Source organism: Gadus macrocephalus, chromosome 2 (assembly GCF_031168955.1).
Source record: "Gadus macrocephalus chromosome 2, ASM3116895v1".
Classification (NCBI taxonomy): Eukaryota; Metazoa; Chordata; class Actinopteri; order Gadiformes; family Gadidae; genus Gadus; species Gadus macrocephalus.
Window position 1 is genome coordinate 13723383 of NC_082383.1, and position 26957 is coordinate 13750339.

Here is a 26957-nt window from a genome sequence, read left to right on the forward strand (position 1 = left end):
AGTAAGTTTAAAACTAAATGTCTAGGCTTACTTGTGTATTGTTTTTATATTGAACAATCTATTATGTTGTCCATAGTGTACATAGATAGACAGACAGACAGACAGACAGACAGACAGACAGACAGACAGACAGACAGACAGACAGACAGACAGACAGACAGACAGACAGACAGACAGACAGACAGACAGACAGACAGACAGACAGACAGACAGACAGACAGACAGACAGACCGATAGATAACAACTTTATTAATCCCCCTTTGTTAAATTCCTTTGTTAAAGCATGACTTCTACTTGCAACTGCACAATATATATATATACAGAATACTCATACCATATTCTACTGGTATTCCTACTTATGTTCATATTATTCTACTGTGTGTATCTTATTATATTAATCACCACGGTGATACTATCAATTCTGTTCATGCTTTATAATGTTTGTCTTAATATTTGTATACTCCGATACTTATGTACACTTTTGGCACTTCTGGTTAGATGCTTAACTTCATTTTGATCTCTCAGTACTTGTACTGAGAGAACAATAAATTTGAAACTAACGTTAAATAAATTTGAAACTAACGTTATCTAATTAATGTGTGTTTGAAATGAAGGCCTATCTTTTCTTAGTTGAAATGTATTTGCGGGAGAACCTCTTAATTTTTATTTTCATATAGGCTATACATTGTTGTAAACAAATGTCCAAGATAACACATTATTTTGAAAATAATATTAAAGATTGAGTAGAATTGTAGAAATAATATAAATGAATCACTGCCTAAAGTCTAGTTAACGTCATCATACTTTTTTTTATCGATTGAAACAACATGCACACAGCGTCAACTTGTATACTAAACTTGCGTTTATTATCCACTAGTGGGCAGCGTTGCTCATCATGAATTTTCTATTTTATCAAACGAAATATTCTGGTGTTGTTTGGTAGGCTATTATTATTATTCATTTTTAAATAAAAATGTATTTTTTACAGTATGGACCAAGGTCATATGATGTTTCCATGTCCGTAGCATAGCCTATATTTGTCTAATTTAGCGCCTTTTTTTTTTTTTTAACCATTCAATCCATGGGCTTCCAAGACGCGCATGTCTATGGCACTAGGTCCGCCTGCACTGCCTGCACTGTCTTGGGGACTTGTGAAACAACAGCGTCAGACCTGAGAAGCTCGGCTGGTTTTTATCGGATAGGCCTACCGCTTCTTCCCTGCAGGATCACACTCAGGTAAATATACAACTTTTAAATTTATCAGCCTTTTACATTTACCAATCCTTCTAATTTTGATAATGCCGTTACAGGGTCTTGACCAACATGTGAGCACTCAATTGCAACTTGAATCGGTGGGCTACTCCTGGACTATACATTTGTAATATAATTTAAAGAGTCCATAATCGATAGTATATTTACATTAACTAATGTTAGTTATGCTAATGTACCATTATGTTTATGATAAAGAAAACGCAAATTGTCCCTCCGATTTATTTTTTCTTTCTTTCTCTCGTTCTTTCTTTCTCTCTTTCTTACTTTCTTTATTTCTTCCTCTATTTCCTCCCTTCCTTCTTTCCTGTCTTCCTTCTTTATTTCATTTTCTTCTTTTATTTATATTTCTCCATTTCTTTCCATCTCTCTTGAGTGTAATTGCTAAATGTGACGTGTTGAGAGAAGTAAGCCGTAAACCCAAACCAGACACCACCACACAGCAGGGTAGAAGAAGATCGTTTAGCGGGCTTGTGCGCCGCAGAAACGGCTGCGGCTTGCTCCTCACGAGGCCTTTACATAATCAAGAGAAGTTTAATTCAATATCTTAATTAATGCGGAACATCAATGGATCACTTACTTTATTGCACCGAATAGCTTTTTCCGGTTGTGTCACTGCTGTTAAAGCTATACTGTACGATGTGAGAGAGCTAGCATGATTTGAAATTAGCTTCTCTTTGGAGTTCCGTTTAACTCCTCCCCCACCCTTCAGGACTCCCTGCCCCAACCCCTCGACACAGAGCCGTGCACGAGCGCTAATGCTGCTTACGGCTTACTTCAACGGCAACCATTGCGTCACTTTTCAGGCCATTCAACTCCCTCAGCTGTCGCCATCGCTGAAAAGCGAATCCAATATTTATTCTCGTTTTTCCTCGAACATTCTCCAACTTTTTTTTTGTTGCTGCCTTTTCATTTTCTGTCTTTCCTTTTCTTGCCTTTTTAAAAGGATGAACCGGGGCAAGTAACGGTGGCAGTGGTAACTTCTGTTTTTTTTCTTCCATCGTGTTAACGTTGTAGGCTCACTAGGTCTAGTCCACTGTCATGAACTACTATGATAACAACGCTTTCTTTGCCCTCCGTGGACGCGCTCAGGCCGGCTCAGGCTCGTACACAGAGGGGAGAGAACGCGCAGGCTTGTGATTGGTTCTTTAGATTCGGGTACAATGTCTCCGATTGGTAAGCATTTTAACAGGTTTATAGCAGATACAGAATTCGTTTTTTTTTCGCTTCTTTTTCATTGCCCATAAGTTATTTATTGCTGTCTGGATGTATAAACCAATTTCAACAACATATTAAAAAGTGCATATCACTGAAAATCGTACAATATGCCTTTAAGTCACACGTTGTTGGAGCAAAAGTGTAACCTTTAAATAAATGAATAACCTATAGGTCTGGATAATAATGAGTTTGACCATTCGTAGCAGCAATAACACATCAAGAAATTAAATGTGTAAAATCCTAGATTTACAGTAGATAAAAGGTTGTCAATTTCAAGAAAGTAAATCGGACAATCCAAAAAATGCTCAAACGAGTTTATGGCTGCGGAAGTCTATCGTAGTATTTACTAATAATGCTGATCAAGGAAGTAATAAAAAAAAAAAAACATCCCCACAAAAATCGGTATAATATTGTTGTCTCATGAAAGAAAAGTAAGCTAACACACACACACACACACACACACACACACACACACACACACACACACACACACACACACACACACACACACACATGCAGTTATGACTATTGAATTGAAGTGATTCTTTTCCTCTTCACAGGAGGCCTCCCCCCACAGCAGACATCAATTACATCACCTGACATTTCCCAGATCTGAGGAGAGAGAGGATCAGACTTTAGGCCACCTGCTCTCTTCCTTCTTCTCTAGTCCACTGCAGCGCCACTTCAAGACACAACGAAGTCAGCTGGATCCTTGGTCTAAACATTGTTGACATGTTTGACGATCATTTAACGGGAATGCAATCTCAGTCCCCACGGCGATAACCGTGCATTAATCCAAGTCACGGCTGGTATCATTAAGTAAAGTTAGTCGTTCATTTGGAAGGCCTAAAGGAGACATTTAAAGCAACATATTTTTCTCTCCGAGCACTTGTACCCGATCAGAAAATACTGTGAATGGACCATAACTCTCTTCCCATCACTGTGACGACCTGAAATGGGAAGTGTGAGGTCTCTCATGGGACTGGTTTGGCTGTGGATGCACCGCTCATTCGTCTTATAAAAGGCCACTTTAAAGGCTTGTTCGCTGCTGTTTGCGCTTGTCTACAATGAGTGAGGAGATGGACTAGCTGAAATAAGCGCCGTTTCAGAAGCGTTTTTGCTAATGAGTGGTTTCCAACCGAAACACAGGTCAATAATTGGACTCTCAACAAAGGAGTTTCTCAGTGGATGAACTTTTTTTGTGTTTTCCTACTTCATATTTTGAGCTGCTCTATGAACCTCAAATGAAAATCACGGCACCCTTGCGCAAAAGAACATGGGTAGCTTAAAATCTCTCTTTAGGGGTTAGAATCATGATGTTACATAGAAAGATCTTGATCTGCTTCTCTTAAACAAAGGGGATATCCTTTTCCCCCCATAATGCATCACCATGCAGTTCATTGGATAATTTTCACATCTTCTTTTGTGGACTTAATGTTGATGATTGTTCTCCTGCGGCCCACAATTGTTATGACATCGTCCACTGTGGCCCTCTTGCGCCATGGCGATGACATGCCTGTAGTCATGGTTACAAGTGATGGCTGCTACCAGTCCAGGACAGAGGAAGGGGCAATGACTGTACGCTGCAGTTGGATGGGGTTGACACAGGTGAATGTGTGTGTGTGCGTTTTAGGTAGAGGAGTGAGTGTTGGAGACGGTGTGTGTGTCTGTGTGTATGTGTGTGTGTTTGTAATTTGTGTGTGGTGGAGGAGGGGGGCCAATAAATCTGTACGTGGGTGATTGTAGTGTAAGGGGGAACTGTCTGTTTGTGTTTGTTAGTGTGCTTGTGCTCGTAAGTTTGTGTTTGTGTGTGCGTGTGTGTGTGTGCGTGCAACATGTGTCCGAAAAGAGTAAAAACTCTGAATTACTGTAATGAATTTTGCATGCAAAAACATTACAGCCGACAATTCTCGCCTCACCCCACCCGCAAAAAATGTATGCATGTTGAAGTCGAGCAGGCATAATGTTGTCAGTCAGGCATATTGCAGACGGCCAGGATAGATAGGATGGGGCTGCTCGGCTGCCTCATAATAAGTGAATAATAATAAGTACAAATGTGGACAGGGCTAAAAGGAATGGGAGCTGTGGAAGTGTGCCCTCACTGATGCACAGATCCCAGCACAGGCCGAAGGCCCAGGCTGGACTCCTCCTGGACATTATGATGTTCAGCCAGACCTCGTTCCGAACTCCATTCCACCCAAGCCTGGAGGGCCACTTCATCACAACGTGGCCCACAAGACAGGTTTCCGTCAATCTGTCATAGTGAACCCTAGCGCTGGGAAATATCCAATAGGCGAGGAGCATGGGCCTTTTCTGCAACAAAAGAGGATCAACCTTTATTGATCAGTGTAAAGAAAACAAGCAAGAAATTAACATAATCATGTTGCTAATACATTTACTATTATTATTACTTTTAGTTTTTTTATTATCAATGCTAGTTTTAGTATAATTGACTGTTCTCATTTTTACGTGTGCGTTTCAACCCAGGTCCCTGCGGGCATTCCTAACCTGACCTTTCACCTGTTACTGGATAACAACCAGCTCAGCTCGCTCCCTTCAAACTCCTTGTTTGGTCTCAGAGTGCTACACAAGCTCGACCTCTCACACAACCAGGTACACACACACGGGATGGTACACCAACCACTGCAGGTCCCGCTGGAGCTGCCTGAAACTTTTTAAGGGTTTTGCTGATACTTTACGTTTGCGACTTGCTGTTTAGACTCTGACGTACCAACCCACCGAGTTCACTGTGTTTACAGAATACAAAAACATGGGACATTATAGAGTATAAATAATTTTTCTTTATTCCGCCTGTTCTCTTTTCTTTTGAATTATCTGCAGTTATTTAATGTTATTTTTAGCACCCCTATCAACCATCCCGGCTGAAGCTGTTGCTCACATGTCCCACCATGCCATGCATGACCCATCATCACTGACTCCTGTTCTCCTTCCTTGCAGCTAACCCTTTTGGAACCAGGCTGCTTCCGTGATTCAACACCCACGTTGCGCTTCCTGGATCTGTCGTCCAATAGACTTTCAACTCTCGATCCGGCTGCCCTGGGGGGGCTGCGAGCCCACGCTAACCTCACAAGCAACCCCTGGCACTGTGACTGCAAGCTACAGGTAGGGGAGGGCTCGTCCAGTTCGGATTGGCTTGGGTGTATGCGTAAAAGATCAATTGCTATCTTTGTACACCTCTGCTCTCTCTCTCTCTCTCTCTCTCTCTCTCTCTCTCTCTCTCTCTCTCTCTCTCTCTCTCTCTCTCTTTAAGGTGTCTATGCCCAAGTTGGATCTGGACCCCTCCTCCCTGGCAGATGTCATATGTCACAGTTCGGATGTTCCTGAAATGGGTATGTTATTCTCTTGACCTTTGACCTCCTCCACATGGTTCAGCCAGGGAACCAATGACCATTATATCATAAGAAGACTGAGAGCAGGACATTAGAAATTTGAACCAAGAGGATGGACTGAGACGCAGCCCTAGATACATTACATTATATTTATTTAGCTGACATTTTTGTCCCTAAGAAAACTGTAAAGAAGTATCTGTAAAGGTTTCAAACAGCACTGTACAAATACGCATTTGAATCCCTTATTGAAAGCTTCATCCATTCTCAATTCTCACGCAAATTAGTTTCCTGTTTAGAACATCTCTGTAATGAAACAGAAACAAGGCAAAACCTAACCCTTTGTTGTCTCTGGTTTCTGGCGCAGGCTCTGTGTTGGCTCCCCCGTAAAGTTGTAGTGTAACATAGTAGGGCGGCTGGATCCGACATGACCAGTGCAAGGTGTTCAATCTAAAGCCCATGCAGTGCTAACACCCCCTACTTCCTCCTCCTCCTGGCCTCAGGTGGGGTGGGGGTGCCGTTTGTCCTGCTGGCGGAGGAGTTGGACCTGTGTCTCTCCATGAGGAGAACCACGGACGTGGCCATGCTGGTCACCATGTTCCTGTGGTTCTCCATGGTCATCTCTTACTTGGTGCACTACGTACGTCACAACCAGGAGGACGCTCGCCGGCATCTGGAGTACCTCAAATCCTTGCCCATGCCCCAAGTGCAACTTTAACCCTGGGTGGGTCGATGGATGGATTGGTGAATGGGTGGATGGGTAGATGGGTAGATGGGTGGATGGATGGATGGATGGATGGATGGATGGATGGATGGATGGATGGATGGATGGATGGATGGATGGATGGATGGATGGATGGATGGATGGATGGATGGATGGATGGATGGATGGATGGATGGATGGATGGATGGATGGATGGATGGATGGATGGATGGATGGATGGATGGATGGATAGATAGATAGATAGATAGATAGATAGATAGATAGATAGATAGATAGATAGATAGATAGATAGATAGATAGATAGATAGATAGATAGATAGATAGATAGATAGATAGAGATGATGTAACTTTGCATGATTTCTCTTTCGAATATACCCACTCCAATACATCTATCTATTAGTTCCAGAAAGTAGCCGGTCATGTATATTTTTTAATCTTTTATGTGCTGAAAACAAATAGTCTTGTGCCATGAATGTATGAGCAACAATGTTTAATGTCTGAGTAATGTATAAAGTTATATACGTTTAAAGAATAAAGAGTTAATTTCCATGATCTGGGTTCAGGCAAGGCACTGTCAAAATATGGGCAACATTTTATGAATAATTTCAGTAATACATTTTGCCCCACCAATATGAATTGAAACACTTTAAAGAAGAGTGTTTGTTTGTGTTTGCATAAACAGAATAGAATAAAAAACGATGCTGAAAATAAAATGTCATCCTATCATTCTTAAATACTCTTTTTGCATTGAATGTAAATTCAAAAGCTTAAATACATTTTGAAATGTACACATTTAAATTATTCTTTTACATAAAATACAATGGGAACCCATTTGGCTGTGGAAAGGACAGTTCTTTCCTGAACCACAAAGCCTGCACGTATCTGCTGGGTATTTTCAATTTGCCTGGTGTCCCGCTGGTGTCCCTCTGTCACAACAACTTTAATGTCTCTATTAAAAGTTCACAGTGTTCAGGTTCTCCGCAGCTGGCTCTGTCCTATGAGCTGAGTGACGTCAGCCGATGGGCTATTATTCCGTTGTCCAGGCAACAGAAAAAGACAGAGTTGCGGACATTAGAGATAATGTCCTGAGTCGTGGTTTATTTCGCGATATGACCAGCTCACTGTAAATTACCCGCTGGTTACATGGCTACTTACTAAAGAAATCAATAATTTGAGGCAAAATATTTAAAATAGATTATTTGAATGATTTGAAAATTATGTAATTGCTTCCACTGAAAACATAGTCTGTTAAATTCCATGGTTAGAAATATTTGATTCAAGACCCCTCCGCTTCGGTTTATTACATGATAATAAGCGGTTTATTATTATTATTATTAATCCTCTTCGTCCCAGGTGGGACATAAGGCCTCCACAATCTGCTTCCATCGGGCCCTGTCTTGCGCTGCATGCTGTGCCTCGCCCCATGTAAGATTCATCTCCTTCAGCTCAGCGGTCACGGTTCGTCGCCAGGTTGTTTTTGGTCGACCTTGACTCCTTTTCCCAGTTGGGGTCTATCTCAGTACGACCTTTGGGATACGATCCTGGTCCATCCTGAGTACATGTCCCAGCCATCGTCATCGGCAACGTTTGATTTCCGACATAACAGGAGTGCACTTGGTCTTCCTGTGCAGTACATTGTTGGAGTTCGTCTCAGGCCAGAAGATGCGGCAGATTTTCCGGAGACATTTATTGTGGAAGGCATCGATCCTCTTCATGATGTGCATTGTCACTCGCCAGCATTCCGAGCTGTACTACAGCACAGAGTCGACATTGCTGTTATACAGTTGGATCTTTGTTTTGAGGCTGTACTGCTTTGACTTCCATTTAGGATGAAGCCTTGCAAAAGCACCGTGGGCCTTCCCTAGCCTTGCTCTGATGTCCTTTGATGTTGAGTTGTCTTTGCTGGCAAGACTTCCCAGTTAGCGAACACTTCGACATTGTCGAGGGTTTCTTCATCCACTGTGATTGGTGCATCTGGAATGTCATTTATGCACATAATTTGTGTTCTGGAGGTGTTGATGTTCAAACCTGTTTGTTTTGCATACCGGTTAAGTCTGTCAGTCTTCTCCTGCAGGTGAGTGTATTTAGAGGAGAGAACAGCAAGGACATCGGCAAAGTCTTGGTCTTCGAGTTGGGGGAACAAAGTCAACTGAATGTCCCTGGGTTTATCGGCAGTTGTCTTCCTCATTACCCAGTCGATGGCCATCAGGAAGAGAATGGGAGACATGGTACACCCCTGTCGCACACCTGACTCTACGGTGAACCAGTCCGATGGTATTCCATTGACGATGACATTCGAAGCGGCGATAGAACAGCCCCATTAGTGTGACCATCTTTGGAGAAATTCCACATGCTCTCACGATCTTCCATAGGGTGCCGCAGTGAAGGCTGTCAAAGGCTTTCCGGAAGTCTATAACGTTGATGTGCAGTGGGGCGTTCCATTCTACACACTGTACGAAGATGTTCCTCAGAGCAAAGATCTGGTCTGTGCAGCCCCTCTCTCTCCTAAAACCAGAGTCAATTCTGCCGAGTAGAATCCTACTTTCGATGGTATCGACTGCAGCTTGATCCCCCTCCAGTTGTCACCGTTTTGGAGGTTGCCTTTCTTGGGCAGTTTGACAATGAGGCCCTTGTCCCAGTCATCAGGTATTGTTTCCTTATCCCAGATGTTTCTGAAGAGTTCTGTGAGCACCTTAGTAGAAGTGGTAAGGTCTGCTTTCAGCATCTCGGCGTGGATGGCATCTATGCCGGCAGCTTTCCCACCCTTCATGGCTTGGATTGCACACTTTACCTCTTCATGAGTTGGGGGACTGGTGTCGATGTTATGTGCATCCTCTGCTAGTGGAGGGTTAGCAGGATCGTCTGGCTCGGGAAAGCTGAGTACCTCACATAAATGTTTACCCATCTCGTGGTTTGTTCTTGTTCTGTCCTGAGGATGTTACCATCCTTGTCTTTGACAGGGGTCGCCTGGCTGGTGTATTTGCCACTGGGTTTCTTGATGATGTTGTATACCGTACTCATCTCGCCCCTTATAGCAGCTTGCTCTACTTTTTATGCTAAGTCCTCTATGAAGGCCCTTTTGTCACTTCTGGCACTCTTCTTCACCTGACTGTCTTTGTCTTTGGAGGCTTTTTGAGCCCGCTCTAGGAGCCTGGGTGATTTGGCGCACAACATCTTGGTCTTAAGTTGTTTTCGTTCCTCTATTTTTTAGGTGCCAGGAGTAAGCCATTCCTTGTTGTTTTTCTTTCTGTAGCCAAGGACCTTAGTGGCTGCCTCTACATAGACTGTTTTGATTGCCTCCCACTTGTTTTTAATATCTGGGTCTGGGTCTTCTGTATAGTCGGGAAAAGGCACTGAGGAGGTTTCTCAGCTCTATTCCGAAATCTCTGTTGGTGTTAGGCCATTTCAGCTTTGCTACATCAAGGTGTTGTCTGTGTTTGCTCTTCTTTGCCACCTCCCTTAACTTCAGCTTAACTACGGCAGTTAGTAGGTAGTGGTCGCTGTTCACATCGGCTCCGCGGCAAGCTCGAACATCTTGGAGGGACCTGCGCCACTTTCCAGTGATCAGGATGTGGTCTATCTGGTTGATTGTGGAACCATCAGGCGACTTCCATGTGAGCTTGTGAATGGATTTGTGTGGGAAGATGGTACCGCCGATTACACAGTCGTTGTTCAGGCAGAAGTCAAAAAGGCGTTTGCCGTTGTTGTACATCACACCGCATCCGTGTCTTCCCATAGCTCTCACACAGTTGGAGTTGTCATCGCCAACTTTGGCATTAATATCTCCCATGATCAGTAACATATCGTGCTGAGGATCTCTGGAGACTGCCTGCTGTAACTACTCATACCAATCATCTTTGTCCTTCTCCTCCGCTTCGTTAGTTGGTGCATAGCACTGGATGATGGTGAGTTTGCAGTGCTTGGAGTTGAAGCGAGCTCTCATCAGGCATTCGCTAATTCCTAGTATGTCCAGCTTGTATCTACTAATTTCCCCAATGACCTGTGCTGCTTTGGATGTCTCGAACATCGTGCACACTTTCTTTCCCTCTCCTGACTTCCTGCTGGAGGCTTTCATCAGGAGAGATCATGCTGCCAACGAGTTGGCTCAAGTCCACTGCTTGGTCCGTGATGGTAGTAGTGATTGTCTTAGTTTCCGTAACATGTAGTGTTTTTTACAGGATGGGGGCATTGTCCTCACGCCAAACCCCCAACCTGCCGGACCACACGCTGATTTTTGTCTGGCCTCTACCTGGGATGCCTCTCAAACATGGTTGAACCTGCTGGGGGCTAAGTCCCCGTCGGTATAGGTACCCAGGTCATAGAGACACACAAGCTTCCCCACCACGACAAGGTAAGCAGCACAAGGGGAAGAATAAGCGGTTTGCTGTAGCTATATCATCTCGTACATGTTGAGCATTATTTAGTCTTAGTCAGGGGTGTCAAACGTACGGCCCGCGGGCCGGATCAGGCCCGCGAACGGGTTTAATCCGGCCCGCGAGATGATTTTGTGAAGTACAGTATTGTAAAAAAATATAGGATATAAAAATCCTTCCTAGCATTACATGGATTGCATTGACTGGCACTGATTAATTTGTTGTACATTGAACTACTGGACAATTGTGTGTAACTGGAAGTCGCTTTGAAATGTAACGTAAAATGATCTGCTATTTTTCAATGAAGGAAACTGCTGTTCTTAATGTGTCCACTAGAAGTCGCAATAGCAATTATGTTAAGCAAGCAAACTTTATACCGGGGCTGAGCAGGGAGCAAGTATAAACAGGTAGTGCAGCTAGCCCGGAGCTACCTTGTCGTTCTGCCTTATACTTTCAACATTATGCGCTTTGGCACTCTCATTGCCCCAAAATATCTCTGTCAAAAAGACGAAAGGTGGACACAGAATGCAGAGTTTTCCAAGAAAAATGGTCATCGTCCTTTTTATTCACGGAAGTAAATGGGAAACCTGTGTTTGGTGTGCTCACAGCATGTTTAATTTTACATAATTATGCCATATTTTTACCGGTCCGGCCCACTTGGAAATAGATTATCCTCCATGTGGCCCCTGAGCTAAAATGAGTTTGACACCCCTGGTCTTAGTGATTAGCATCGATTTTTAGAAGTTCAAGATCTGTGGTGCATTAAAACATATGTGGTGCATAAAGGCTGGGTCATCATGCTTGGTTCAAACCCTAGGAAAAGGGAACGGTTAAATCATAAATGTGTACAGTTAATAATGATCTGTTGGTTGTCCTAGGCCCAGCAGGATATTGCTAGTTGGCAGTTCTTTAAACGTTACATCAAATGTTTTTTTTTATGAAGAACATTCTTTCAAGGAAAACAAGAACCATGCATTAATTCAAACATAATTAGGCTCCCTGTAAGGAAACAAAAACAAGAAAATGTCTAGAGCCGGAATGGGACTTTATTGACCAAGGAACATTGACGAGTTCCCTGGTGTGTCCCTAAAATGAGAATGTTTAGGATTGGATCTGGTTCTCCTGCTGAGCTGTGTGACGATTTCCCTCTAACGATCAGGTGTTCAACACGCAGAACACTCCAATAATACATTCACATCCTCTCTCTCTCCTTTTCTCTCTCTCTCATTCTCTCTCTCTCCCCCTCTCTCTCTCTCTCTCTCTCTCTCTCTCTCTAACTCTCTCCATTCATTCCCCTCCTTCTCTCTCTTTCCCTTAATTTCTATCTCCATCCTTTCATCTCTCTCTCTCTCTCTCTCTCTCTCTCTCTCTCTCTCTCTCTCTCTCTCTCTCTCTCTAGTAGTGTAGTGCAAAGACAGAGCCTTTCCCAGCTCTAAAGACATGTAATTGTAGTCAGGAGTGAAATTTACCATTAGAACAACTTCGGGGGCTGAGTTACTGCAGATGGTGTTTGACTCACAGCTGAAAGATGTCTCATCCCCTACCTGCTCCTTAAGGACTGACTGTTAGGCAAGGATTGACCTAATTGGGAGTCTGAGTGCAGGACCTTCATGATTTGAACCAATGAGGCACTTCTCTGTGCGATCGTCATTCGAATTCACATCCTTTCGAACAAAAAGTTTGTAGTAATACCACTGATGTACTTTGTAATCAAGACGGGACATTTGAGAACTCGGAGGAGAAAGTAAATACAACTACATAAAGCGATTTACTATTAGACAAATATTGCTACAATAATGCATACCTTTGTCAAACTAATTTTGAGAAATAGACAATGATATACCAGGGAATGCAAATGCATGGTCTTGTTAGATATGAGTAAGCAAGCTTTACTTTATGAGATGCAAAACACTGCTGTTGTCTTGTTATGTTCTGTTTATTAATGTTACCAAATGCTTTCCAATCACAAACCTGACCTTTGGCACGACTCACTTGAATAAATGGCTTCAATTACAGCACAACCATCCTGCTTATACTCACTCTCAATTCATTGAGATGTAGGACGATGGGCCCATAATGTATTCGACATAAGACCCAATATGTGTAGCCTTTCTAAATAGGCTCTGCTTGTTGCCTAAATTTAAACCAACTCACCAATAAATGCAATAGGTTATTCCGCTACTGGTTTTAAATACAATGATATTTTATATGCAAGAGTGCTACATCCGTAAGATATATATGATCATTATTTCTAAGGCATCTCAGCCATGACATTGAAATTCTAATGAGAGGGGAAAGAGTGAAACAGGGGGTTTATTTCCTTATAACATCTCTCTAAAGCAGCTCCTTGCTTGGTTTCATTCTGTTGCAGTCTGGGTAATGATCTGTGGAAAGGATAGAATGGTGGTAGAATGCTAAATGTGATTTTCCTGGATTTCCTCTTTTTCCTTTCTTTTCTATCCGTCTTTCTATATTTTTCTTTCTTTCTTTCTTTCTTTCTTTCTTTCTTTCTTTCTTTCTTTCTTTCTTCAATTAGTTTTCTTTCTTCATTCCATTTTGTCTTTGATTCTATTTATTTATATATAATTTTTTTAATTAATTCGTTCTTCCTTTTTGCTTTATTTTTTTCTTCCTTCCTTTCTTGTCGTCTTGAATTCTGTATTTCTTTGATGTTTTTCTTTTCCTTCTTCTTTCCTTCTCTTCTGCCTATTCTCTTCTCTATTTCCCTTCTTATAGGGTCATTACCCTAAACTCTCTTCCATTCTTTTCCCCTACTCCTGTTTTTTGTTCATCCCCCTGATTGCTAGCAGAATCACTGTTATTTCACCTGATTATCTGCTGTAATCAACAGCTGACGGCTTCCGATTGCATCCTCCCAGCTGCACACAGTGCCTTCAGAAGACTCTCCTACACATGTCCTTCCTTCTAATTTTTCTTGTGAAATCATTGTGAATGTCTGCATGGGCTTGCACATGCATGAGTGCATGCATTTGTGCGTGTGCTTGGGTGTGAGTATGTGTGTGTGTGTGTGTGTGTGTGTGTGTGTGTGTGTGTGTGTGCGTGCGTGCGTGCGTGCGTGCGTGCGTGCGTGCGTGCGTGCGTGTGTGTGTCTCTGTGTGTGTGTGTGTGTGTGTGTGTGTGTGTGTGTGTGTGTGTGAGTGAGTGAGTGTATCAATTTGTGGAATAGCATTAACAAAAGTGTATGTGCATGTGTATAGGATGTGTGCAACTTCCAATTAAATGTACAACACCAATACCCAGCTAATGTAGCTTAATCAATGCAGCCATCTTGGTTTGTTGCTGCCAAGCATCACAAACCCTTTCAGTGTGATCATTGACTGCATTCCCAACCTACGCAACAAAGTCAATATGCAGTTGTGGTCGTTTTACCACAGTAAAATCATGCCATCTTCGGCCATTAAAGACAATGGTCTGAAACCTGGAATGGGTAACTTAGCCCTTTCTTCTTCCGTCTCCAGGGTCTTGATTGGTACTTAGAAACAGAAACACAAGAAATACATTGAGAATTGATTTGAACATTATTTTTGGTTTGCTTGCTACAACATCATAGACATCATGTTTACACAAACAAACACACACACACACGCACGCACGCACGCACACACACACACACACACACATACACACACACACACACACACACACACACACACACACACACACACACACACACACACACACACACACACACACTAAATGTACACACAAATACACAAACACATAAACACTAATCTCATCCAAGGTGGTTATTCAAATAATCCTTAATATGTTTTGTCTGCATTACTAATAATAAAAAAAAGCAGAGCTGCAGGTGATTTTTAATATTGAGTTACACGTTGCACAGTGATTGTGCCAAATGATGATAATATCAACTCCCTCAACCAAATTATTTAAATTCACCTATGTAACAATAGCTTTTAACAAGATACATGAGAGTCATGGAAGTAGCTCAAACCGGAACATGCGGGAGACTTATTTGCTTCAGGGTGATTCATCCAGTGGAATGGCTGTTTAAGGGAATTAATTAATGAATTAACAGTTTTAAAACAAATCGAATGCTCGCAGTGAGGGGAAGTGGGAATGAGACAGTATAATAACAGGATGAAACTGTTCAATTAATGTGTATGACTGGTTGTGACTTAGTACACAACACAGCGCGGGGGACAGGCCATTTGTAATTAGAATTAGCTCCAACTTAACAAAACAAAAGAGGAGGAAGTATCTGGGAAGACAGATAAAGACAGAAACAGAGAGACGATGAAAGCATCAGCGGTGTGCTCCATTTTCTACAGTGTTCAATGTTGTTTAAAGGGAAATCAAACAGTCTTTTGATGGACTATAAACCAACCCAATCAGGGCCACAAAAAGGGAGCAAGGAGCAGAAAGACAGAAAGATGGAGAAAGGGTCCTGAATATAAAGATTGAGCTATAAGGAGAATGATCAATTAAAGTAGAGAGAGAGAAAAAAAGGGAGAGAGAGAGCATACAGAGTAAGAGAAGGAGGAAGGCAGAATGAGAAACATAGAGAGAGAAAGAGAAAGAAAGAGGGAGAACAAAAATATGTGATACACACGTCCCAGTGGGGGGTATTTACTGTGACCATGTCCTCCCCTCAGCTCCTCATCACTGCCTCATTCCCCAGCGCTATGCTTATAACTGATGTCTGTAGTCGCATGACTTTGCTGACTCTTCCCGGCTCGCGGCTCATCCTTTGTTGCTATGGAAACAGGTGGCCCCTAAAAACGCACAGACTCAACACGCACGCACGCACGCACGCACGCACGCACGCACGCACGCACGCACGCACGCACGCACGCACGCACGCACGCACGCACGCACGCACGCACGCACGCACGCACGCACGCACACACACACACACACACACACACACACACACACACACACACACACACACACACACACACACACACACACACACACACACACACACACACACACACACACACACATTTTCCTCCACTTGCACCACCAGTGTATCATTAAGAAGTCATGATCAATCAAACAACCTCTTCCCTCTCTGGTGAAGAAATGTCTGTGTTTTCGTCTCTGCACTCCCAATATACTGTTTCCCTCTCCCCAAGCATACCCTTAAAATGGACATTTACACACACTCTTGTGGTTTTCTAAATGTATAACTTTTGATTGATGCACAGAAGTAATTAGGACATTTTTCACCCCAAAAAGTACATATCTGATTAAAAATACAGACAGTCCGGTATCACACAACAGGCACAAATTAGAGAAAAAAATAATGCATAAAATAAATAGATGCAAGAGAGTAATTGGGGATGGAATATTCACAATGGTTATCCATTTAGTCCTGTTTTGCTTTTTAGATTTTCCAAAGTGAATTGTGCATTTATTAAAGATAATCCATTTTTGTAGATCATTGCATCATTGTATATTTGTTTGTCAAAATATTTCAAACTTGTGCTGCATGACAATTGCAAACACAGAAGACGAAATTAAAGGTATGAACTGAATCTGATATCCACTAGTTGCGACTGTTTATCCTGTATTGACCAGTAGGGTCTGTATCCCAGAGTCCTTTGCGCACCACAATAGTTGCCAGTCATCGCCGAACGAAACGAGCGAACGTGAGTTATGACTTGCTGATAAAAACAACCAGAACCTTTTATGCCCCATTCAGATCTATATTTGAAAGGTTTTATAAATAGATAATACTGTTTTCACAGACACTATGAAGGAGACAACAGCGAAACGACGCGAGAAACCCAAGGACTCCAAAGCCGACAAGCAGAAGGATGCGGGCCCCGACCCGCAGGACGTGGAGATGCCCGAGGAAGATGCAGCTAACGCCGTCAAACTACCCAAGGAACTGGATAACCTCACTCTCGACGGTAGGATCGGGTCGTAATTACAAATAACCCAGGGAAATCACACAGTTCACAGTAACTTGGTTTAACCTCTCGCATGTTTACCATGGTATTGAGCTACTACATAGCATAGCCAGCTAGCAAACTAGCAGTCGAAAAACTGTCTGTAGTCTTTTCAGACTGTACACATGAACTTCCAAATCTGAAATAAGGTACCCATTACCTGTACATGTTAATTGAAATGTGTTCTGATAAGAATGTGATGCTTATGGCGAAAGATCTTATGCGTCACTCAACAAATACAAGTCACTGTTATGACTGACAGCAATTGGAGACCCGTTTTAGCTAAGCTAACATTAGCTATGTTTCTGCTGTGCTTGTGTCAGTGACTTATGTCCTCGTTGTCTGCGTATATTGTTGGGCTGGATTTTGAGAAAACCTTCTATTCTGTTTTTATATGAACTGTGGTTTTTACCTTGTAATTTGAAATGTATGCATTAAAGCAGTGATTCTTAAGTTTACAATGGCATTTCTATAACCTTTAGATTAAGTGTCAATGTTATTTTTGTGCTGCCCATTTATTGAAATTCATATGCCATGTGTCTCTAAACATTTATTCACAGTACTCTTTACCATCCCACATCCCACTACTACCTTTAGTCTCATTGTCTCGTCTCACATATTGCCCTGTTGCCACAAACCACAAACGTTCCCTCCCTTTCTCATCCCCGCTCTCTTTATCTCACTCTCTTACTCTCTGCCTCGTTCCAACCTCCTCAGACATCAAGGAGCATGTGAAGCAGATAGAGAAGGCGGTGTCTGGGAAGGAGCCGCGCTTCGTACTGCGCGCTCTCCGGGCGCTCCCCTCCACCAGCCGCCGTCTCAATGCTAATGTGCTGCACAAGGCCCTCGCCGGCTTCTACACCAGCAACGCCACGGCCCGGGACTACCTGCTGGGTTTCCTGGAAGAGGTAGGGTCTGGCAGGAGAGGCACTGCAGCCTGTGAGCTGAAGGGAAGGGATACACCAGGGCTTTCATAAGATGTTCAGCAGTTATCGGATTAGATTCACTGGACCTGATTTATAGTGGGATCCCCTAAAGTGGTTCTGGGTCGAATCATGTATTTAGAGAATCACCACTCACTTAAAGAAAAATGTAGCCAGGAATACTACAAGCTGTTTTGTCTGACTTTTTCAGACTTTTGGTGTTCATTGAAAGGTTTGAAATTCAATTCATTACTTGGCCTGCTGTACAGAAATTAGCTGTACCCTCCACTAGCTTGACGGCAAGCATCTGTTAGTCTCTGTCTTTACATCAAACAACATCCTATTCATTATGCTATGATATGCAGGGAGCTGCCAGTTCTACATCCTGATAGTGATGTAGATCTGGGGAGGGAAGCAAGACTTGGAGCTCCTCATTATTCTTAATTGATGTCTATCCCTCCATCCTCTTCTCCTTCGTCCCACATCAGCCCATGGAGACAGTGGAGGGGGACATCCCCTTCCGGCCCAGGACAGGGAAGGCAGCCGCCACACCTCTGCTGCCTGAGGTGGAGGCCTACCTCCAGCTTCTGGTGGTGGTCCACCTCACCAACAACAAGAGCTACACAGAGGTGGGTTGTCTTTATGAATATGTCCTATTGAAATGTGTCTGTGCAAATGGAACCTAAGGCATGGGTTTTCATTGTTACCTTGGCTTACGTTTTGAAGAGGGCCGAATCAAAACCACTTTCGACAAGTTTTCCAACTGCTTGAGCACTTTGAACCATAATAACATCATTGTATTGGTAATCCTGCAGGCCCAGAGAGTGTCTGACGACCTGCTCCAGAGGGTCGGCTCTCAGAACCGCCGGGCTTTGGACCTGGTGGCCGCCAAGTGTTATTACTATCACTCACGCGTCTACGAGTTCCTCAACCAGCTTGACACCATCCGCAGGTACGCACATACACACACATACTGCGGACATAAAGGATCGAGCCAGGTACATTCTGGGAGTGCAAAGGCCCTGGCCACTACACTATATAAAGCATTGCTAGCCATCATTAGTGGCTATTGAAGCACTACATGATTACAGGCGGCTTACCCAGACTAACCCTAGCAAAACGTCTCCCTCTCTCTCTGCCTCCCAACCAGTTTCCTCCACACCCGGCTGCGTACGGCCACGCTACGTCACGACGCAGACGGGCAGGCCGTGCTTCTCAACCTTCTGCTGAGGAACTACCTCCAGTTCAACCTCTACGACCAGGCCGAGAAGCTGGTGTCCAAGTCGGTGTTCCCCGAGCTGGCCAACAACAACGAGTGGGCCAGATACCTCTACTACACCGGTCAGTGGTGGGGGTGCTACCAAGTCCCTTCGCTCGAAGAAAGGCGTGTGGTGTTGGTTTTTCCACTGTACATACGCTGTGTGTGCAAAGTGGTACCAACAAATCACCAGCTTGTAGGTGGCCCAGATTATGAAATTGTTGGGATGGATTGAGATGTTGGAGTAGTTGGGATGGACTGAGCTGTTGGGTTAATTAAGGAGACCCAGACGTGGATATACATCCAAATACCCTGGTAGCATTGGATAAATTAGTTCAAATTTTCCTTTTGAACCCGCAAGGTCTGCGATTGAGAAGTTACATAGAATCGGTTGGGGTTTAATCTAGAACACTGACTCTTAACATCCTCTGAAGAGAAATTCGGCCTGCAAGTGGCTCAGAAGATCAGCATTGGCTCCCTTGATTGCCGCCCAACATGTCAGTCCAGGTCCGGCGCTTGGCATAGGCACCTAGGCGGTCGCCTGGGGCGGTAAATGTGTTGGGCGCGCCCTCTGGTGGCATCTTTAATTAATTAAAATATACGAAACAGGCAAAATGAAACCAAACATGGTCCCAAATGGAACGGAGAAGGGAGGGGGTGGGGGAGTAATTGTTTGGGCACACTGAAACCCTCAATAAGCCCCCCCCCCCCCCTGTGTCAGTCAAGGAACGAGTGCATTAGAAGCCGGCTGATGGGATTCCCCCCTCCTGTCTGCCCAGGTCGCATCAAGTCCATCCAGCTGGAGTACACCGAAGCCAGGCGGACGCTGACCAACGCCCTCAGGAAGGCTCCTCAACACACTGCCGTGGGCTTCAAACAGACAGTGAGCCCAGCACCCCGCGCATGCATGGGGAGGGGGTCAGCCTACATGTGCTCATCATATAACCTTGAATTGATACTGTTTAAAGGACAGTCCTGGTCTCGGTAAACACACCATTGTCTCCCCCGGCTTCACTTATCAATGCGCTCCAGTCAGTACAGAGTCTTTGGACAAAATAAAAGTAAATCCCCACTAGGGTTGCCGCGGTATACAGTATTACCGGTGTTGAGGCCAACACCGATTACTCTGTGTTGCACACCGGCAACACCAAGTTTTTTTTTTTCAGTAATAAAAAACAAATTCAGTAAAAATGAATAATATAATTAAGAAAATTAAAATGTGTAGAATAGGCCACAGTTCTGCTCTGTGCGGAAGAGAATTGGCGCGCTTCCTTACAAGACCGGTAACCATAGCAACGCCGGTAAACAAACCCTGCAAAGCCCAATCCCTACATGAGCTCCACGCGCTACGGCCATCCGGAGGCGAACAGAGCTTTTGGCCTAGATATTATGTTATGTAAAATTATATTATACTATTATATATAGAACGTTACAAGACGCCGAGAATTGGCGCGCTGTCACCGAGTGTGAGAGGAGAGTTGACGGAGAAGATGGCGGTTGACCTAGTTTCAAAGTTAATACCGTTTATACCGGTAATACCGGTGTTGACACAAGCGTATTACTCGGTGTGAAAATGTCCACACCGCGGCAAACCTAATCCCCACACAATTACTTCACAAAGAAGTGCTGTACTGCCATTGTTTACATTAGGGGCAGGCAGGTGCAAGCAAAATGCTCTTTGGTTGAACCGGTACAACAACGGGAAGAAGTTATATTGTTAACGGAAGGGTCAGTGAAGCAAGGGGCGAAAGTTGCGATGCTTTGATCACCAAGACCGGTATTGTTCTTCAATGTTATGGTGAAGAGATTAAGTTATCTCTGACTGAGTGAAAGGATGGGTAATGCATTTAACAATGTTACCCATGTTGTGTTCTCCTAATCCATTGGTTTGGTATTAAATATCAAAGTCTAGACTGCAGTGGGTTCCGTATCATTGATATCGGGTCAATAACGGTAATCAGTATTTTTAACAGCTCGATGGGTCATATGGTTTCGCTTTATCCTTTTCAAATAAATGTATGTTTGTATTTCACGCAGGGTACACGTTAGGGTTCCATAAAGGCAAGAGAAGAGATGTACTTGCATGCCACTCAAACATGTCACATCTGCTTCTCAGGTCCACAAGCTGTTGATTGTGGTGGAGCTGTTGCTAGGGGAGATTCCAGACAGACTGCAGTTTAGACAGCCCTCACTCAAGAGGTCCCTCATGCCGTACTTCCTTCTCACGCAAGGTAACTCACTCGCTCACCTACACTCGCTCACTCCCTCCCTCTATGTTGGCCCTAAACATAACGTGAAAAAGGGAAACAAAGAAACAAAACAACAAATTAAATCTGTTTTTTAAAGGACACCTAAATATTATTACTTATCCGAATCAAGGTGTGTGAGTAAGAGTGTATCGTGGGTTTGTGTCTTGCAGCGGTGAGGATGGGTAACCTGGCCAAGTTCAACCAGGTTCTGGAGGAATTTGGGGAGAAGTTCCAGGTGGATGGGACATACACACTCATCATCCGCCTGCGCCACAACGTCATCAAGACCGGTGGGTCACCGGGCTCCAGCACCAACTGGTTCAGTGTCATGGTCGTTGTTGGGATTATTGTGGGTTTTGAAGTGGATCTGTAAACTCCACTTAGAATCAAGTAATCGGTTGTATGGTTGGACGAATTATTTTGAAAGCATTTTTGGTTCTCCAATACATTTTAATTTGTATCTATGAATAGAATAACCTATACCAAATTAAATTCATCAAATTAATCGCTTACAAGTGATGTATTTGATTAGCCCTAACCCTTTCTGTACCAAAATTATACATTAATGTATGACATAACATTTTGCTTTACTCTTACTCTGTACACCGCCAGCGCTAGTTTAAATTAATTCCTGTAGTTTGGGATTATAGATTCTTTACATATACTTTCCAGGTGTGCGTATGATCAGCCTGTCCTACTCTCGCATCTCATTGGCCGACATCGCCCAGAAGCTGCAGCTTGACAGTCCAGAGGATGCCGAGTTCATTGTTGCCAAGGTAACATTCACTCTCCCAAAAAGAAACTCGCACACACATTTGCACAGGGACATGGAACAAATTGTATGCGAATTGCAGGTGTACTCGTTGTGAAACTCAAATGGTATATAGGTCATAAAATGCAGTTAAATTAAGCTATTTGTTTTGAGATAATTGGAAGTTATCCTACTCTTATTCTATGCAATCCTTTGTGATATTTTATTTAAATTTTTTCCAATATTAAAATGATATTAGAAATTAAAAGGAAAGACGATCTACAGAAGAACTTGATTCTGCCGAATTGGTCTTCACTCCTATTCGTATTTGTTTGGATGTGACAATTATACAAAGCTTAAAGCTATGTTCACAAGCCATCCCAGAAGCTGAACAACAAGCCAAATTGACTACACAAATGTCCTTCCTACCTGCTTTGGAATTGTGAGTGCAGCGCCTGAACATGGAGTGCTTATTTTTAGGAAAGGAGGGTAGAAGAGTTGGACGCAGAAATATTTAGGTTGACTGCGATCGGGACGTTTGTATGACTTGTCTGCGATCATCAGTCAGTTATACAAAAATTTGGCTTAGCCCTTGTAGTTGCATAATGAAGGGGGAAAGCTGCCCTATAGACATCGGAAGAATAAGTCCCGCCCTCGAGGCACCGGTATCATCGGTACAATGTCTATAGGAAAAAACATGTTTTTCCGACCGATATATCGGCAGGCCGATATTATCGGCCGATATTAGGCATTTTTCAAACTATTCGGTATCAGCATTTATAATGGCCGATAAATGAATATAAAAAAAAGAAGAAAAAAAAGTTTGTCCACCAGAGGGCGCTCTAACGCCCCAAACCCGCTGATTCAGGCAGAGTGAATGACGGAGATCGACGGAGATCATCGGTGTTGTTCATAGCTGTGTTCGAAATCATTCCCTATCACGGATATAGTGCACTATATAGGGTGCTCGCCATTTTGTGTTCTAATTCTCAGTGGTTAATTTCATGCACTAAAATTTGAGTGTACATACGATGTTCCCTACATGTTACTCCGTATACCACAATGCAATGCGGTAGTGTTCTTCCGGAGGAGAAGAAGAAGCTGAATAACCGCGAAAACTAATACATTTAATGATGGAGTCTCCGGCTTTCGTTTAGAAATGTCAACAATTTAATTGGGAGTTAACGCATAGAAAATGTAACATTCAAAATTAATAAAAAAAACTTGATCAAGGAAATGTTGCATTCAACATCAATACAAGCTCCAGCTTTCCTCGGGATTGCCCGGTTTGTTTACATGATGTGGGAGCATCTGTCTGCGTCACACAAATACCCGGCGCATTTACTGACGCAAATGACGCTTAGAAATGTTCAGCGTAGTGTCCGAATTCTCGTTTGTTCGTTCCCTATATAGTGCACTATATCATAAACACTATATAGGGAATAGTGAGGGAGTGAATGGGGAATGATTTCGAACACAGCTCATGTGTGCAAGTGTGTTCATGGTAAATTGGCAACTGTCACAAGACATACATTGCTTGAATAACAATTAAAAGAACATCCCCATCAATTCTCTAAAGTCGATAAGCATGACTTAATTCATGACTACCATGTCCAGTTTTGCTGTTGTTACGTGTTAGCTGAGAGTGAAAAGGATTTAAAGGATAACTACAAATAACCAATGTTAGGGAAATCTGTTTGTTTTGTTGCACGTTTCTGGATTTTTTTTTTAAATATATATCGGCCAATATATCGGCATATCAGATTTTTTAATCACAAAATATTCATATCGGTATCGGCCTTAAAAATCCTATATCGGTCGGGCTCTAGATCGTACACAACAAACTGTAGGTGGCGAAGCTACTCACGTTTTGAACTACACACTTTATCCATCTAGATTCCACTTGGGTTTTGGATTGTCAGTGCCGTTAAGGTAGTAAATGATTATAAATGCTACTTTTTACGGCAATCCAAAACCCAAGTGGAAACTAGATGGTAAAAGTGTGTAGTTCAAAACGTGAGCAGGTTTTACTTCGCAACCTACAGAATTTGAAGCTCAGCTTTTGTGCTCAGTGTAGCTCCTGGGTTACACAATGCAATTACATTTTATCATACTATTCACCAATGGTTGCGCATTGGAACAATGTGTTTATTTGCGATGCAGGCCATCCGCGACGGAGTGATCGAGGCCAGTATTAACCATGAGAAGGGCTACGTGCAGTCCAAGGAGACCATGGACATCTATGGCACCAGGGAGCCTCAGCTGGCCTTCCACCAGAGGATCTCCTTCTGTCTGGACATCCACAACATGTCTGTCAAGGTCAGAGTCCATGCACTGAGCAGCACACAGACTCACTCACTCACATGCTGTAGTGAAAATAGGGAGCATTTAATTATTATTTAACAAGATTTAAATTCAACTACTCTTAAAACGTCTGTTTCCAGAATGTTCCCATGTGCATATTAATCGAGCCCTTATGAGCCAACTTGATCTATATATGGAGTCATGGACGATGTCTGACCTATGTGCATGTTAAACAAGCTTGAATCATGCAAGGCCTTAGGAGCTCTTGGCCCTGAGGTTGGGGAAACACTGTTGGAAATGTCTCCTGTTAACCGGCTTGACTCAGTGTTTTATCTCCCACTACAGGCCATGCGCTTCCCCCCCAAAGCCTACAACAAGGACCTGGAGTCAGCCGAGGTAATGGTTTCGTTCTTTACCTTTTATTTTACTCCATCTCTTAATTTCTCAATGTAGACGTTTAGTTGGGTGTAGCGGTTAGGGTGTTTTACTCCCAGCCCATTGATTCTGGGTTCGTTCCCCAATGTCTGCAGTCGACCATGCCTTACATCTACCTGCTGTTTAATAAGGATTAGGATTAGGGATCGACCGATATGGATTTTTTAATTGCCGACACCGATTTTTTTTTCAGCAGCCTTAGCCGATAACCGATATGCCGATACTGATTTTCTTGAGCCGACACTATCCTGGAAATCCAGAGCAAATATTGACCGATTATATCGGCCGGCCGTTATATCGGTCGATCACTAGTTAGGATTATAGTGGGTGCTGTATGAACGTGAACGTTCATACATTCTCTGAACGTGTTTCCTATTCGGTCATCAGGAACGTCGGGAGCGCGAGCAACAGGACCTGGAGTTCGCTAAAGAGATGGCTGAGGATGACGACGACAGTTTCCCTTAGTTAGAATCCTGCTTCCTGTGGCCGCAGGATGTTTGTTTTGTTCCGTTCCGTTTGTACGCTGCCATCCATCGGTAGTTCATAAACACCCACAATACCTTTTATCGTCCTTCCTCCTTTTCTTTTGGCTCTGTATTTTCCTGCCTTACCGTTGCACAGTTGACCGTAGAGCGAGCTAAATCTGGCCTGACATGGTCCATCCGACTAATCTAACCTATAGCATGTGTCTATCTGTGAGGCAGGGCTTGAACTGAAATAAAATGTTTTGTTTTTTTTGTCTAAATAAACTTGTTTGTGTATGATGTTCATGCTGTTAAGGGGTATGTTTAGCCTATTTATGGTCAGCTAGTGCTGCAGTCCCACGTGTCAATAGGTAGGTTAAGGGTAAAGAATGCAAAGAATTAACATGTATTGGACTATGTATGGAAATTGTATATTTTAATGTAACTGGTGGGGTGGCATTGAGAATTAACATATTGTATCCAGTCTCACATCCTATACAAACACATCTGCTGCCCTGTTGCTCCTGAACAAATATATCATTGACCTCGTTGAAACGTCTGTAACAGTTCAAATGGCCATTTCTAGGGTTAGGGAATTAGTCCGGTTGATGTTGCCAACGCTGTTTATCACACTAATATAGCACACCGACCTCTACCAATGCTCAATATGTGCATGCATCGCTTTGCCAGTGATTGTCATTGGAAATGACTTACATAGTACGTTATATTTTATTGGTGCGTTCACATCGCTGGAAATTATGGGGAAAACATTTCCGCGACGTCGGAAAGTTTGCGTGAACGACACCTCATGTCATGACTGTTATGATTCTACTTCCGTTTGGCAACTTGGGACAAATTTAGATAACAGTTGCCCAGTGGGTGATGTACGGTTTACTAGTGACGCGCATGAACAAGCGGAACATGAACGTTTTACTCAATATAAAAGAACCATCCATCATATCACATACTTTACTATTGATTGACGTTGTAACGTCTGTTGGAATCGACTTTGCTCAGTTTTAAATGTTTACTGGTAAACCAGCTCTAGATAAGGGGAAGTGTTGCCTTCCATACAGTGGCAATACTACTGTAGGCTATGTGCTTCTCATAATTAAAAACAAAATGATGGAAGGTGATAGGCATCAAGGGACAAAGGGCATGCAAACTTGAAACTGATCCTAAGTTCTGTTTAGTTCTGACTGGTTTTTATCGGAACCCCCCCCTGCTGTGTAGAACTTAGATTCCCAACCGGCTGTTTCCCAAGTGCACATGAACGGTCGCTGTCGGGAAACCGCGTAAAGCGTGACCGTCATCACTGGCGAGCGTTCTCGTTATCACCAGGGGGGTATACCACGAACCTCGCTGAACATACCCAGGCTTTCTTGGGAAAACCTGGCTTGACAGAGACGCGACTCGCAATCAGAGTTAAATGGTACCACTACTACCACGACGCTCACTTTTGATTAAATTAAGTCGAACCAGTTTTTCTAAGTCGAACCAGTTTTCCCGCTTTAGGTTAAATGCGCGTTCACTTAAAAGGGGCGTTTATCGCGTCATTTGACTCACCCATATGCAAAATGAATCGAGCGAGAGCGGTATATTTCACCCAAGACGAGGAGCAGTGCATTATTATGAATTCCTACGAGGAATTCAAAGTCCAAATCACAGCCAAGGGGTACACGGTTGCCCATAATAAGGCT

General features: G+C 43.2%; 3 protein-coding genes across 4 annotated transcripts; 2 read left to right on the top strand and 1 right to left on the bottom strand.

Annotated features, from left to right (window-relative positions):
• Positions 1-799: 799 nt before the first annotated feature.
• Positions 800-7259, top strand: LOC132450429 (leucine-rich repeat-containing protein 3-like). Its single transcript, XM_060042561.1, has 6 exons — positions 800-1236; positions 3048-4095; positions 4975-5100; positions 5446-5610; positions 5759-5837; positions 6338-7259. The coding sequence occupies exons 2-6, from the start codon at positions 3868-3870 to the stop codon at positions 6550-6552; spliced, it is 813 nt and encodes a 270-aa protein (XP_059898544.1). The 5' UTR covers positions 800-1236; positions 3048-3867; the 3' UTR covers positions 6553-7259.
• A 2609-nt stretch (positions 7260-9868) lies between these two features.
• LOC132474550 (craniofacial development protein 2-like) lies at positions 9869-10585 on the bottom strand. Its single transcript, XM_060075325.1, is given in 1 exon segment — positions 9869-10585. A coding segment is annotated over 1 exon segment (717 nt).
• Positions 10586-16458: 5873 nt separating this feature from the next.
• On the top strand, positions 16459-25561 carry psmd3 (proteasome 26S subunit, non-ATPase 3). 2 transcript variants are annotated; one of them, XM_060042567.1, is made up of 13 exons: positions 16459-16570; positions 16670-16834; positions 17591-17781; positions 18285-18425; positions 18612-18748; positions 18947-19137; positions 19834-19937; positions 21171-21285; positions 21474-21593; positions 21976-22079; positions 24218-24373; positions 24704-24754; positions 25181-25561. In XM_060042567.1, the coding sequence occupies exons 2-13, from the start codon at positions 16675-16677 to the stop codon at positions 25256-25258; spliced, it is 1548 nt and encodes a 515-aa protein (XP_059898550.1). In that variant the 5' UTR covers positions 16459-16570; positions 16670-16674; the 3' UTR covers positions 25259-25561. The 2 variants fall into 2 exon arrangements, with proteins under 2 accessions (XP_059898550.1, XP_059898559.1); XM_060042576.1 differs by having other exon boundaries at positions 16484-16570; positions 16652-16834.
• Positions 25562-26957: the final 1396 nt, after the last annotated feature.

Bases quoted from the DNA above. Each gene is read 5' to 3' on its own strand.
- psmd3 (XM_060042567.1), top strand. From the start codon at position 16,675: ATGAAGGAGACAACAGCGAAACGACGCGAGAAACCCAAGGACTCCAAA. The intron at 16,835-17,590 runs GTAGGATCGGGT...CAACCTCCTCAG, and splicing joins GGATAACCTCACTCTCGACG to ACATCAAGGAGCATGTGAAG. The intron at 24,755-25,180 runs GTAATGGTTTCG...TTCGGTCATCAG, and splicing joins AGGACCTGGAGTCAGCCGAG to GAACGTCGGGAGCGCGAGCA.
- LOC132450429 (XM_060042561.1), top strand. From the start codon at position 3,868: ATGCATCACCATGCAGTTCATTGGATAATTTTCACATCTTCTTTTGTG. The intron at 4,096-4,974 runs GTGAATGTGTGT...GTTTCAACCCAG, and splicing joins GTTGGATGGGGTTGACACAG to GTCCCTGCGGGCATTCCTAA. The intron at 5,611-5,758 runs GTAGGGGAGGGC...TCTCTCTTTAAG, and splicing joins ACTGTGACTGCAAGCTACAG to GTGTCTATGCCCAAGTTGGA.